This window comes from Aotus nancymaae, unplaced genomic scaffold, assembly GCF_030222135.1.
Source record: "Aotus nancymaae isolate 86718 unplaced genomic scaffold, 86718_ANA_hifiasm-v0.15.2.pri h1tg000020l, whole genome shotgun sequence".
Taxonomy (NCBI): Eukaryota; Metazoa; Chordata; class Mammalia; order Primates; family Aotidae; genus Aotus; species Aotus nancymaae.
This window is the reverse complement of record NW_026988432.1, coordinates 70,502,387-70,517,277: the sequence shown is the minus strand read 5'-3', so window position 1 is coordinate 70,517,277 and position 14,891 is coordinate 70,502,387. Positions and strand designations below refer to the sequence as shown.

Sequence of the window (14,891 nt, the reverse complement as noted above, 5' to 3'; positions counted from 1 at the left end):
GGGCACTCAGGCAGACTGGCCTTGTCCCAAGGGCAACACCATCCTGCTCTGTCCAGGTCTGACAGTTGACAAAGGCCAAAGTCACCCAGAGGAGTTGTGATGAGCCCTAGGGGATGGGTGTCCTTGGCTGTGCTCTGCTGTAGCCATTCTCGTGCCAAACTCTCTTGGTTCTGCACAGGCTGGAGTCCTTTCCCTGCCACCCCTCCAAACAACTCTCCCTGTCAGCCTAAATGTCTGTAGAGGCTGTGGGGTTTCCTGCAGCTAGGATTCCAGAGGTCCATTGTGAGAGTGGGTCACTCATCTATTTAACTCACCCCTTCCCCAGGAGCCACTGGGGACCAGGAACAAATCCTAGTGCTTACCTGCCTTGGGCAATGTTTCTAGCTTCCTTCCCCTTAAGCCCATTGTATTTTCCCTGTCCACTCTCAACACCTTCTAAAGATCTGCTGAGTGTGCCAGTTTTCTTGATGGTCTGCTCTCTTGGTGAGAGATGCTTTTCCTGGCTGCATCTAGTCAGTCATCTTGGCTCCCTCCCCAACTCTTTTAGATTTGTACTGATCAGTGCTCCGGTTTTCCCCCTTGTTTCCACTTCCTGGTTCTGGAGTGTACTGGTATCTTCCCTACACATCTCCCAATACTTGTAGGTAACAGGGTGACAGAGCAAAGGCAAAGGAGCGGTAGAGAGTAACTGAGCAGTGGACATGTAGGCATAGAAGACAAAAGCCCAGTCAGATCCTCCAACATTTGCTTCTGATGAGGGCCTCAGGCTGCTTCCATTCAGTGGAAGGAAAGCTGGTGTGTAGAGATCACATGGCAAGAAAAAGCAAAAGATGGGGGAAGTGCCAGTCTCTTTTAAACAACCAGCTGTCATTGTTGTTAACTGGGAACAATTAACTTTTCCTTGGGAACTGAGCAAGAAGTCACCTCTCCTACCACTGTAAGGCATTCACCTATCCATCAGGGACCCATCCCCATGACCCAAACACCTCCCATTAGGCCCCACCTCCAACACTGTGGATCCAATTTCAACATGAGATTTGGAAGGACAAACATTCAAATTACAGCACATTCCTAAGCAGAAGTATGTACTTATGTGCACAAAAATTCATGTACTAGAATATCTGGATAAGTACTTGTTTCCAAATGGTAAATGAACCAAACAGCCATCAGATAAATAGTATGTGGTTTATTCACACAATGGAATATTATACAACCATGAGAATGAAAAATCATGTACAAATACATGCAACAAAAATCTCACAGACATAATACTGGGGGAAAGAAACCACATACAAAGAATGCATAATGCTTAATTCCATTCGTGTATCACGCCAAACCAGAGAGAACTAATCTATGCTCTTAGAACTCAGGATAGTGGTTTCCCTTGGAGAGGTAGTTAACTGGAAGGGAACCTGATGGGGGACTTCTGGGGTGCTGATTGTATGCACGTGTTCCATTTGTGACAAATCACTGATGTGTTTCTATAGTTATAGTTTAATAAAAAGTTAAGCAAAATTATTTGCCTCTGTCTGGATACTCGACTGAAAACTGAAAAAAAAAGTCTACTTCTCTCTCAGCCTCTCACCTTGGCTACTCTCTTAAGACTCGCATTCTCAGCTCCTGCCACTTGCAAATGGTGAGGGTGGGAAGAGAACCCTTCTCCCTATCATGCAGATTAAACTACAATTGCTACAGGTCAGGCTGCTAAAAGAGGTCTACCAAACTGAAATTCAGGTCTTATCTTTGCTTCCTGCCAATGCACTCTAGTGCTCTCTTGCTCTCTATATCCCTCTCTCTCAACAAAGCCCCTTACTCAGAAATAAACACTCCTCCCAGGGAACATCTAAGTAACAAAAAGGATGGAGTTCTAATAGTTAATATTTCAAACTGCAGGTGGTGGATGGGTGAGGAGTCATCTGGGCTGACACCCTTGGAGGTATATAACAAGCACTTGGAGGGCAGGCCCGACTTGGGGAGTGGGTGTGAAAATCCTGGCTCTCTTTTGGGCAAGTCTGTATCCTCTATGACTCAGTTTCCTCATCATTAAAATGGGGATAATGGTGCTCAGAGATGTTATAATAATCAAAATAAATTACTGCAGGTGAAGCATTTAGCAAAGTGACTGACTTCGGTAGCAGTCTAATAAACATTAGCTGTCAGCTCAGCTTTGTCCAAAGTATGCTGTCCCCAAGAAAGCACAACCCAGGAGAAGTCTAGGGAGCAGGAGACTTTAGGGCTTGCTCAAAAGTCTCCACAGCCAAACTGTGCAGAGTACCCTTGGATGTCCTGCACTTCCTCAATATTGTGGTTAGGGGCAGGCATTAAGTAGTGGGGTGGCTTTAGACCTACATGGGGGTAGAGGACAAACTTGGAAGCACAAGAGGGAGAAGTACTGACAGTGCCCTGGGCTCCAGTACCATATCTATGTGCTAAATATCATTACATAAGTGTAGCAGGCTTTGCACCAGTTGCCTTCAAAGAATTAGGAATGTCGCTCAGAGGGTGGGGAATGAAAACACTTAAGTGAGTAGTGTTTGACATAGCAGTAACTAGGAAGGTTCTAACATCACACACTTATACTTCCTATTTGACCAACAGGCCATCAAGTACCACAGGCATTTTGGTACAACTTCTGTTATTGGGGCCTGGTCCCTGGATTTGGCCTCTATTTTGCAGACCTTGAAACCCCGTGTGGTGACTAGCTAGAGATAACCCAAATGCACAAGGCCTGAGGTAGACAACAGAAAGTCAGTTTTTCAACAAAAACGATGTCTGGTAGCTAGAATATTCACACTGGCATTTTTGTCCTGCAGTCAGACCTATACAAGTAGCCAAACCTTCACCACAGTGATACTTGAAGAGTACTTGAATACAAATCAAAATGACATAATGGCACTAAGCTAAAAGGCTGAAGAAGAAATTCCCGAGAGTTAACAGAACTGGAAACCCGGCCATCTCATGGCTGAGCATGGTTTGTCTGCTTTTCTATGATGCTGATCAATATACTCCCAACTCTACACTTAACCTCTATTAACATGTGAAGTCAGACAGTGGTCATGCTCCCTCAATTTCCAAGTGTGGGTGGGGGAGCAGGCTGCAAAACTCACTGTATTGGCAATCTTCCTTTAAGTCATTACAAGAATGCATTAACATAAGCAAGAGTCTCCACCCAATGTTTTCTCTGGCTGAAGGTCAATTTCTTTGGAGAGTCACCCTGGACCCAGAGCGCCTGGTTGGGTACTGAAGGAAGAGGAGGGCCAAGCTTGATGGTGCAGTGACTCTGGAGAGGTGTCACTCTCGCATGCTTGCAATACTTTCCGCAGGTTAGAACACAGCTCCCTCAGATGTGGTTAAAAACTGCCAGCTCCTCTCCCTCAACACAAGCCATTAGTGCTTTCTCAAGTATATTCTAGGCCCAAAGAATTCAACATCAGCATTCTTGGTTACATCACAATCCAGCCATGTTCCCAGATCAATCATTGCAATCTACAATTCCGTCATTCCCACCAATAGCTGGTTAGACCTTCATTTCTAGCTCCATTATCAGAGGATAAACTGCATGGTAGGTCTGGGAGTGTCCCACTTCACCAAGTCTGCTGCAACAGGTGCTCTTCCTGGCCCAACGGTGAAAAGCCATACCCCCCGACCCCCCATAATTGTTACCATAAGTCCTGCATAGAAAACCAAACACTCAGACTGCAGAGTGTCAAGGAAGAGTCCTACCAGCTCCCTTCCACCTTGGTGATCAGAGACGATAGGCAGGGGATACCTTTAGTTCTTTTCCTAATAATTAAGTCAATGTCCAGAAACTTAATTGTAGCAAGGAGACACAGGGATGGGAGTGGGGTGGAGGGTGGTGTGAAAGAAGAACTGATAAGGCAACAGACAGGCAAAGCTCAAGGAGGAAGGTGGACACCTGAACATAGTGCCTGCAGACGTGGCTACAGGGAGCCTCTCCCATGCCAACAACAGTGGCCTCAGTACCCAGAGCACCTTCTCAAATCTGATCTCACTCTCTGCTCCTTTCTGTTCACTGAAGGCTTTAGGAACTATACCTTTCTGTTCTCTCTGCTTTGTATTACTGCTGGCTACTCTATCCTTTGGAGGATTCTTCTCTCCCCCAAATCACCCAAGGAGTGGAACAGGCTGAAAGAGGCTAAAAGTACATGTATTATTATTACCTACTAATTAAGACCAGTAAATGTAAACAGAGGAAATAATGATGATGCTTTTCTTGTACCTACCAAACTATTAATATATTTCCTGGCACCGCCCTAGAATAAAAATGAACCTGAATATGCAATAGGAAGATTCCTTTTCCTCACCTACCTGACATCATTTACAAACCTTTCCCAACTAATGGCAGCCACCAGTCAGATGCAGTATTATATATTTCCCAAGTGACTTAAGGCAAAAAGACTTCATTTTTGTAAACTGGTAACAGTTTGGAGATTGCCAGACTGCAGAAGGAACTGAAATGAGGAAACCCATGTTTTCTTGCTAAAAAGTTTGCAATTCTAACACCATGAACAGTTAATAGATGTAAACTGATGAAGACACTCTGTTTTTAAAACAAGTACTGTGAATTACTACAGAAAGTAATGTTTTTGTAAAATGGCTTAATAATTTAGAAAAGAATGCTCAATTGCTCTGCTTCATTCTTGAAGTTTTTCACTACATCTACATCTAAAAACTGGCAAGTTTTCCAAATGGTGGTGTAAAGTAGGGACAACAGTTCACATAGGGACCAGTTTTGGAAAAGCAGTCAATTACACAAGTGACAATTTTAACAATGGTTCCTAGGGTGCAAAGTGCTGAGGCTGTAACAGAGGAACAGGTTTTGCTTATTTCTGGGCTGAAGTGGGTACACAGCATCAGTTGGCGAGAATATTCCTATAGCAGTTCCATGTATAAATTTGGAAAAAATGTGCAACATGTTTACATGAGAGGGGTTTTCACTAAATCTTGAGAAAAATAACTATGGCACCACTGTTCAATGAAGAAAGGTAAACGTATCTAATCACAATCTTGATAACTGGAAACCTTAATTGCTATGGTAGCAAATTCTCAAAAGAAAGTCCCAAAATTCCAAAATTCTATGCTGCCACTTAAAATGTTCTAACCAGCTCCTGAATTGCAGTATGTTAATGATTATTTCAAAATGCAACAAATTGCTAAAATTTTTGCTAACTTTTATGAACATCTGAAATCGAGTTTAAAACTTGTAACTTTAGCAATACATACTGAACACTTACATTCAACTGTACAGAATGCAATCCATTAAATCTTGAAAAATGCTATATAATAAAACGATAGAAATGAGCACACTATGAAAATGCTCTCTGACCAATTCTATAACTGCAATAAATTTAATACTGTAAATACACACAGGACAAATCTGAGCACTGTGGAAAGAGTTTAGTTGCTTTAACAAGTCATATTATAATTTTTATGAGCTAAGATTGTAGAGGCAAATGGAATTCTTAGAATGTTACTTAAAAATAGATTTTTAATGACAGAGGTCCCAACTCATTCTTATATACACATGCAAAAGTTCATCTGTCACAGACAGCAAATGTTGAATTTCTACACTGGAGTTTCTGGAAGCATCCTGCACATTCAGAATTAAAATCAACAAACAGAGAAATGTCAAATATATTGAGATGGGCTGTTCAAATCTGTGCAGGACAGAACATAGCCCCTCTGGGACTACTACATACATGTTCATTGCTGCTTCTCAAAGGCAAACACCAAGTAAATACCTAAAGAGGAAATAAATAAAAGAGTTTAGTTTCTCTTATGATTACAGTAAACAAAACAATCTCTGTCTTGTTCATAATTTGGTGAAAATTCTTAGGCTTTCAAGCAGCTTCTGAAGAGGAAAATCCCCATTAATTTTAAGAGTTCCTCTATTACTTGAATCATTTTTAGGCAGACATGGGATGTATATGTTTACTCGAAAACAATTATCTGCCTACAATAATACTCTACGACATTGCAGCCCATGGGAAAACCAGTTCAATAGCTCTAAAAAATCAGTTTAAGGTAAGAAAAATAAAAGTATAACTAGATTAAAAGTATAATAAAATTATAACAAAGAAAAATAGAATTAAAAATATTAAAGATACTTTAGAAAACTAGAATTAAAGGTACATACATAAAATGACATGTTAACAATTCACCTAATTATCCAACGACTGTGTTGTAGGGCCTTGTGAAGAAAGTGAACTAAAAGCTCTTAAGATAATAAAAGTTTTTAAAATAAAAGTGCTACTCCAACAAACACACTGGAATAAGAAAGCAAACAGCCTTCCTACTGATTTTCAGAACAAGTTTGAGTGGTCTGCAAAGATGATGAACCAGTTACAACATTCCCTTTATCCAAAGCCTAATTCAGAGGCCCTAACTCTCTTCAATTCTATGAAGGATGAGAGGGGTGAGGAAACTGCACAAGAAAAGTCTGAAGCTAGAAGTTGGTTCATGAGGTTTAAGGAAGGCAGCCACCTTCGTAATATAAAAGTATAAGATGATGCAGCTAGTGCTGATGTCGAAGCTGCAGCAAGTTATGCAGAAGATCCTGCTAAGATCCTCAAGGAAGGTGGCTACACTAAAGATCTTCAATGCAGATGAGACAGCTTTCTATTAGAAGATGCCATCTAGGACTTCCATAGTTAGAGAGAAGTCAGTACCCGGTTTCAAAGCTTCAAAAGACAGGGTGACTATCCTATTAGAGGCTAATGCTGCTGGTGACTTTAAGGTGAAGCCAATGCTCATTTATCCTTCCAAAAACCCTGAGGCCCTTAAGAATTATGCAAAATCTGCTCTGCTCATGTTCTATAAATGGAACAAAGCCTGGATGACAAGTGTATCTGTTCACATCACCGTTTACTGAGTATTTTAAGCCTACTGTTGAGACCTATTGCTCAGAAAAATAAAGTTCTTTTCAAAATATTACTGCTCATTGGCAATGTGCCTGTTCACCCAGGAGGACAGATGAAGATGTGTTGGGATTCACTTGGGGTGGCTTGCAAAATATTAAGAGAAATATTAGGGAAAGTTATAGATTATGTTAGAACTTTAAGTCACAGAATAAAAGATTAGGGACAATAAAAGTTTCCCCAGTTAAAGTCTGTTTACCCCACATCCCTTTGTCTCTAATTTGTTTACTCACGTAAACTTTGTGCTGGATGGCCCTCTCAGAGGGAGGTTGAAGGGGAATTACCTATTAATAGTGTTTACTCTGGGCCCGGTAACCAAGACCTTTTATCATTCGTAAAACCACTCTTTTAATCATGTTAATTATCCACAAGCATGTTGACTTAGAACCTCTGTTATTAAAACTATACTGAATAAATATAAGCAAGGACAGGGAGTTATGTCGGTTAGCTGCAATCACCCTCTGAAAGCAGTTGACAACCATGACTCAGGGTCTGCAGGACAGACCTCTGCAGGTGGTGATCAATGGCTCAAAGAGGTACAAGGAGATTAATGTTATTTTCATGCCTGCTAACACAACATCCATTCTGCAGCCCATGGATCAAGGAGTGATTTTTATTTTTAAGTCTTATTATTTAAGAAATACATTTTGTAAGGCTATAGCTGCCATAGATAGTGATTTCTCTGATGGATCTGAAGTAAATTAAAAACCTGATGGAAAGGATTCACTATTCTAGATACCATTAAGAATGCTCATGCTGGTCGCTCTCCCAACACCAGCGCTGCCTCTCGCTCACCGAGCTCCAGCTGAAGGAGGCTAAGTAAGGAGGTCTCTATACCACGGCTCATACAAAGCAGACTGCCCACAAATCTACTGGTGGTAAAGCACCCAGGAAGCAACTGGCTAGAAGAGCCGCTCACAAGAGTGCACCCTCTACTGGAGGGGTGAAGAAACCTCATCGCTACAGGCCTGGTACTGTGGCACTCCATGAAATTAGATGTTATCAGAAGTCCACCAAACTTCTGATTTGCAAACTTCCCTTCCAGCATCTTGTGCGAAAAATTACTCAGGACTTTAAAACAGATCTGCGCTTCCAGAGTGCAGCTATCAGTGCTTTGCAGGAGGCAAGTGAGGCCTATCTGGTTGGCGTTTTTGGAGACACCAACCTTTGTGCTATCCATGCCAAATGTGTAACAATTATGCCAAGACATCCAGCTAGCACACCACATATGTGGAGAATGTGCTTAAGAATCCACAATGATGGGAAATATTTCATTCTCAGGAAAAATTAAAAAAAAATTCTCTTCTTCCTGTTATTTGTAATTCTGAACGTTAGATAATTTTTTTCCCATGGGGTCAAAAGGTACCTAAGCATATATGATTGTGAGTGGAAAAATAGGGGACAGAAATCAGGTACTGACAGTTTTTGCATTTTCATTTGTGTGTGAATTTTTAATATAAATAAGGAGACATAGAGCATTAATGCAAGTTAAAATGTTTCAGTGAACAAGTTTCAGTGGTTCAACTTTATAATAATTATAAATAAATCTGTTAAATTTTTCTGGACAATGCCAGCATTTGGATTTTTTTAAAACAAGTAAATTTCTTACTGACGGTAAAAAAAAAAAAGAATGCTCATGCTTCATGGGATGAGCTCAAAATATCAACATGAACAGGAGTTTACAAGATCTGGATTCCAACCCTCATGCATGACTTCAAGGGGTTCAACACATCAGTGGAGAAAGTAGCTGCAGACGGGATGGCAACAGTGGGAGAACTAGAATTCAAGTGGAACCTGTAGATGTGACTGAATTGCTGCAACCTCATGAGCAAACTTGGACAAATGAGGAGCTGTTTCTCATGGATGAGCTTGAGATGGAATCTACTTCTGGTAAAGACACTGGGAACATTGTTGAAATGACAACAAAGGATTTAGAATATTAATATTACATAAACTCAGTTGATAAAGCAGCAGTAGAGTTTCAGAGGAGTGACTCCAATTTAGAAATCAGTTCTATAGTGGGTAAAACGCTATCAAACAGCATTGCATGCTACAGAGAAATCTTCTGTGAAAGAATCGTCAATCAATGAGGCAAACTTCATTGTCTTAACTGCCACAGCCACACCAACCTTCAGCAGCCACCACCCATTGAGAGTATTTCTACCATTGGGGAAAAACCCTTCACCAGCAAAGAAGACTCAGATTCGCTGAAGGTTCAGATGATCATTAGCATTTTTACAAAGGAAGTAGCTTTAAATTAAGGTATGTACACTGTTTTCAGCTACAACACTACTGCACACTTAACAGACTACAGTATGTTTACACATAACTTTTATATGCACTGGGAGACCAAACAATCTCAGTGACTTGCTTTATAATGGTGATGACTGCATGGCTGAGCAAGCTTTGATTTTCTATGATAAACAGGCCCCTGCCTGTTTTCTGTCCTATCACTGTGCTGCTAGCCACATTTCATTTCAACTAAAAGATACTGACTGGAAACTGGTAAATAAGGAGCAGAGAGCAGCATGACCAAAGTAATATTTTGGAAAGACTGCTATGGTACACCTGTACAAGTTGGGTTGGAAGAGCAAGAAGCTGGAGTCTTGCAAGGCTATCAGGCAGTTAGCTGTGTTCATCTACCCTCCCTTCAAAAGTCATCTCAAGGAGTGAGGCCTCCTGCTCACTGGAGATACATCTCCAAGGTATGCCTGTATAAAATGCCAATAGATTTAAGGCAAGAAAATACCTGAAAAGGTGACAAATCCTGAAAACATCACAAGGATGTTTGGGGCATGTTTCAGGATACGCAACAGTGAGTCAAGATCAAGTCCATCTAAGCAGGAGTTCTCACTCCTTGAGATGACTTTTGAAGGGAGGGTAGATGAACACAGCTAACTGCTTGATAGCCTCCTAAGACTCCAGCTTCTTGCTCTTTCAACCCAACTGGTACAGGAATACCAAAGCAGTCTTTCCAACATGCTACTTTGGTCAGGCTATTCTATGCTCCTTAGTTGCCAGTTTCCAATTTCTTTTAGTTGAAATGAAGTGTGGCTAGCAGCACAGTGATAGAATAGAAAACAGGAAGGGTGTTCATCAACCCTGCTGCTCTTGCCAGAAGGTAAGGAGAAAAAACAGTCCCCAGTACTTGCAGCACATCAGTGTGTACAGCACATCAGCACTCATAACTGGCCAGTATAACTCATGCTGTCCCCTACTCCGTGTGACCTTTGTGCAGTCCAGCCCTGCCAAATCCCACCCCCAACATGCCCATACCAATTGCAAACAACTCTTCAGTCCTGTCCTGTCTTCATTTAAGGTTATTTGAAATCACTAACATGCTAGAGTCTGATTTTCAATACATAATTAGTAACTTTTTTTCTAACTTGAAACTCCTGAAAAGTCCCACTTACTGTATATAAAATGCCTTCTATGCAGGCATTTCAATTGGGATTTTAAAAAATCAAATCGTGAACCACTTCCACTTCCAGAAACGAATCGACAGCAATTCTCTCCTTTCTCATTTAAAGCTGTCTTCTAAAGGAGAGGTGGCTCTGGTGATAGCTTAATGATCAGACCAGCAGAAGTCTAAAGTGTAGCTTGGGCCTTTTAGACTCATGATGCCATGCAAGATACGCTCTAATCCACAAAGTCCTCTAGCATACAACAGTGCAATTCACCAAAGAGCCAAACAATCCTGGGGTGCTATACCCTAGCTGCAATTTGGCCATTGCTCTTTTTACATGTCCAGTCCATCTCTTCCAACTGTCTGGGGCCCTTTAATTTTTCATTTGTACATTATGACTAAAGTCTACACTTAATAATATAAAAATACAGTTCTAAGCCACAGCCAGTACCACCATCATGATGACCCTTGATCAAAATTTACACCCTACTTTAGGACTAGCAGGTATCTAAGACAGGTAACCAGTCTCCACTGCAGGCAAAAAGTAATAAAATCAATAGTTTATGCACATGCTTACCAGTGTGTCAAGGATGATCATATGTGTAAAACACCCTCCAGTTCCATTTCTAGTAATGGTACCAATGTTCAGAGACAAACAGCCTCAAAATACTGGTCTTGCTTGATTCCTTTCCTTTTCTTCTCTATCCAACTCAGGAAGTCTTACTAAATTTTCCTTTTGCCAGGCTTGCATGAAACCATGGTTAAGATGACAGATCACTTAGGTAAGCTAACCATAAGTTAGCTCTGTGACCTTAGCTAAGTTGTTAGTTTTCTCATCTGTGAAAGGAGATATAATACTCTACTCATAAAGTCGTTGTGAGGATTAAATGAGTTACAACATGTGAGTTATTATAAGGATGAAATGAGTTACACATGCCTGCACGTGTTCAACACTCAGTAATATTATTACTACCGCCCAGATTTCATTAGTTTTCATTAAGCTATCCTTCACCTTTGTTCCCCACTACAGTAACATTAGCAATTAAAAGTTCACCTAGTAGTATGTTTATTTGTGCCTGTTCCTTCCATTAGAGTGTACACTTCTAGAAGGTAGAGATTTAACATCTTTATTTTACTTTACCTTTCACAGAACTTCATGTAAATCAGTAATGTTTATCAAATAGATTGTCCTTAATGACTACTTGTGTCTCAAGATCAAGAACAACCATATATGGGGATTCCTATGGTAACAGTGAGACTCTGTGACCTGACTTCCTCAACACCCACTGCTGAAGAACCACAGGCCTTCCCAGATTTGCTGTGCTGCTGGCCTCTCTCCTGAACACAGAAATTTCACTTCAGAGTATTTCTGCACCACACTTGTCCCCTATCGTGCACACCTCTAACACATCCTGCTCATGGGTGTTTCATTGAATGTTCTAGTATTATGACTTCACTGTCACAGCAGAGTGGCCAGAATAAAAAAAGACATGCAAGTATTCTATAAGCCAAAAATTTCACTAGAAATCTGAAGTAAACACTTCAAATATAGATGGCTCCTTAGTAACAAATAGACAATGACAGTGTTTACATATGCTCACTAAAGTTTATGCTGAGCAAGACCCTGTGTACAATATATCTTATTTTGGCACTACACAGCTGTGAAAGCAAGGAGGATTACACATATGTAGAAATACAGGTATGTGTGTGTAAACACAAACACAACCTAAAATGTGCCAGAAAAACTCAAAGTTTTCAGATTTTTTTTTTTTTTTTGAGACACAGTCTCGCTGTGTCACAGATTGGAGTGCAGTGGTGTGATTATAGCTCACTGAAGCCTTGACTTCCCAGACTCAAGCAATCACCCCACCTCAGCCTCCTGAGTAGCTGGACTACAGGCACGTACCACCACGCCTAGCTAATTGTTTCATATTTTTGGTAGAGATGAGCATTTGCCATGTCACCCAGGCCAGTCTGAACTTCTGGGCTCAAGGAATCTGTCTGTCTTGGCATGCCAAAATACTGAGATTATGGGTGTGAGCCGCTGCGCCCAGCCTTTTTTCAGGTTTTAATGACCACTTTGAAACAGGACCTTTGAAATTATCGGTTAACCTATGCTAATGATATACTCACTTGTAGCTTCCCATTCTGATTTACTTAAGGTTCCCTAAAATTACAAAAGAGAAAAAGAAAATTTTAGAATAAATATGGAAGTAAACATATGCTTATTTCTAAATAATGGGCAGAGACGGCCAAAAGACCCTAACTTCACTGTAAATACACATTCAATTCACTGTTAATCATATTGTGATCTGAGCATAAAAATCAGTGAGATTAACTTTGAAAGCCATCTTCTCACACTTTAATCCTCTTGCCATATTCTCTAACCTGCGAATTCTCAACCAAAGGATGAATGTGTGTGAAGAGGGCACAGTGTGTGTGTGTAACTGGAAAATGCATCTATCTTATATTCTTAATTTGGAAAATGAAAACATCAAAGAGCACTGGTGGAAAAAAATACAATTTTTGTGTTTTTATCAAAGGAGTAACAAAATACATACCAAAGGAAATAAATTATATTTATGTAGCTATCAAAATATTAAAAATGTGTTGCTTTGCACACACCATTAACTATAACAACAAGATCTACTGGCAGTTCTAGTGATGTAATTTTCTAGATGTGATAAATGAAAACAATATTCTAAGATATTAGCAAAAATGTGCTATGAAAATATCTGTGATTTCTACTGATGACAAACTCATAGCAGCAGCTAATACCACTGTTGTACTGTTGTATTCATCATTTCTGAAATGTAAACTTTTACACAGAAGTGAAGAGATGTAATATTTTCCCATTTAAATTCCTGGACCCCTGAATTCTACGTATGAAACGCTGTGATTCATTGGTGCCTATATTAGCAGGCAACTTGCACACCAAGTCTGTAATTTTTTCTCTATCCTCACTGCCTCAGATACAGTACTCCATTCTCAATGCACGGAAATAAGTGTTATTCCATATTCTGTGGTTATAAGAAGTCAACATAACTTAGGGGAAAGAACTGATTTGTAAGTCAGTGAGCCCAAGTATTGTAAACAAGTGAAATAATTTCCTATGGCTTCACATAATGCATGTTTTTTCATTCACTATAACTATAAAATACTTCCAAAAATGAAAACTTACCAAAGGTAACCTTACTTGACTGTTCTTCATGTACTTTGCTGCATGTTCATAGTCATCCACCTTCTCAGAGACAAGTTTAGAATTCTCATTTGCAGGATATGGCTGTGGAAACCGATGAAAAGTCCTAGTTACAATAATACATTGAAATTTGCAATTCAGAAATAAATACACTAAATCACTGAAATACCATAATTAGGAGGATAATCCATAAGTACTATTTCAGGATATGTAAACTACACATGCTTTTGAAATATGAAAAATAAATAAATAAATAAAGGAAGAATCCTCTCTTAAAGCAGCAACATTTTTGCGACAGAGTCTTGCTCTGTCTCCCAGGCTGTACTGCAGTGGTAGGATCTCTGCTCACTGCAACCCTCACCTCCCGAGCTCAAGTGATCCTCCCACCTCAGTCTCCTGGGTAGTTGTGACTATAGGCAAAAGCCACCACGTTGGCTAACTTTAAAAATTTTTTTTGTAGAGACAAGGTCTCAGTATGTTGCCCAGGCTGGTCTTAAACTCCTGGGCTCAAAGAATGCTCACACTTCAGCCTCCCAAAGTGCTGAGATCATAGGTGTAAACCACCACATACAGTCCTACGGTCAACTTTTATCACAATCTTAGGATATTCATAGCTGGAATAAGCTACATAATTTAGTCACCACCAAGAACCATTTAGCAGCAAACACTTGCACCTTCTCTACTGCTAGCCAAAGGCTTTGTATGTCATAAATACAGAGCTTAAAGATGTCATAAAAAGAGCTAAATATTAAAATAATAGTGATTTAATAGCCATGAAAAGCATGAAGGACAATTACAAATAATACAAATTAAAAAGTCAAGTCACCATACAACCCTGTTTAATAATCCAGTCTCCAAAATACAGTTATTTCCCATATTTACATAAGACTCTGGAGAAGGGTCAGAAAAACATGCTGTTTTTAAGGGTATGCTGGCCAAATGTTTATTCAAATTACTTCAAGTGCTATTTTCAATCCATTTTAAGTGATATCCCTTTATAGTATTTGCATTACGCGTTTTAATACATGTAAATCAGGCCTGGCTCAGTGGCTCACAGCTGTAATCCCAGCACTTTGGGAGGCCGAGGCAGGCAGATCACTTGAGCTCAGGGGTTCGAGACTAACCTGCGCAACATGTCAACATCTTGTCTCTACAAAAAGAATACAAGAAGTAGCCAGGCATGGTGGTGCGCACCTGTAGTCCCAGCTACTCAGAAGGCTGAAGTGAAAGGATCACTTGAGCCAGGGTCGGGAGAAGTTGGGGGGACTAAGTGGGGAGGACATACAATGAGCCAAGATGGTGCCAGTGCACTCCAGCTTGGGTGAGAGACTGTCTGCCCCACTGCCCC

General features: G+C 40.3%; 1 protein-coding gene across 6 annotated transcripts in view; it reads right to left on the bottom strand.

Annotated features, from left to right (window-relative positions):
- Nucleotides 1-1,166: 1,166 nt before the first annotated feature.
- The window catches only part of RNMT (RNA guanine-7 methyltransferase), a 39,610-nt gene continuing 25,885 nt past the window's right edge, over nt 1,167-14,891 (bottom strand). For 4 of the 6 annotated variants that reach the window (XR_010343653.1, XR_010343656.1, XR_010343655.1 and 1 more), the window contains 4 exons: nt 13,526-13,627; nt 12,478-12,511; nt 10,922-11,181; nt 5,404-5,762 (listed from right to left, as the gene is read on the bottom strand). Coding sequence is in view for 2 of the 6 variants with exons in the window: in XM_012472523.2 (XP_012327946.1) it covers nt 5,725-5,762; nt 12,478-12,511; nt 13,526-13,627 (174 nt within the window). In the remaining 4 variants the exon portion in view is untranslated. Of the gene's footprint in view, nt 5,763-10,921; nt 11,182-12,477; nt 12,512-13,525; nt 13,628-14,891 lie in introns of all 6 variants that reach the window. The other 2 variants (XM_012472523.2, XM_012472527.2) reach the window with 1 other exon arrangement.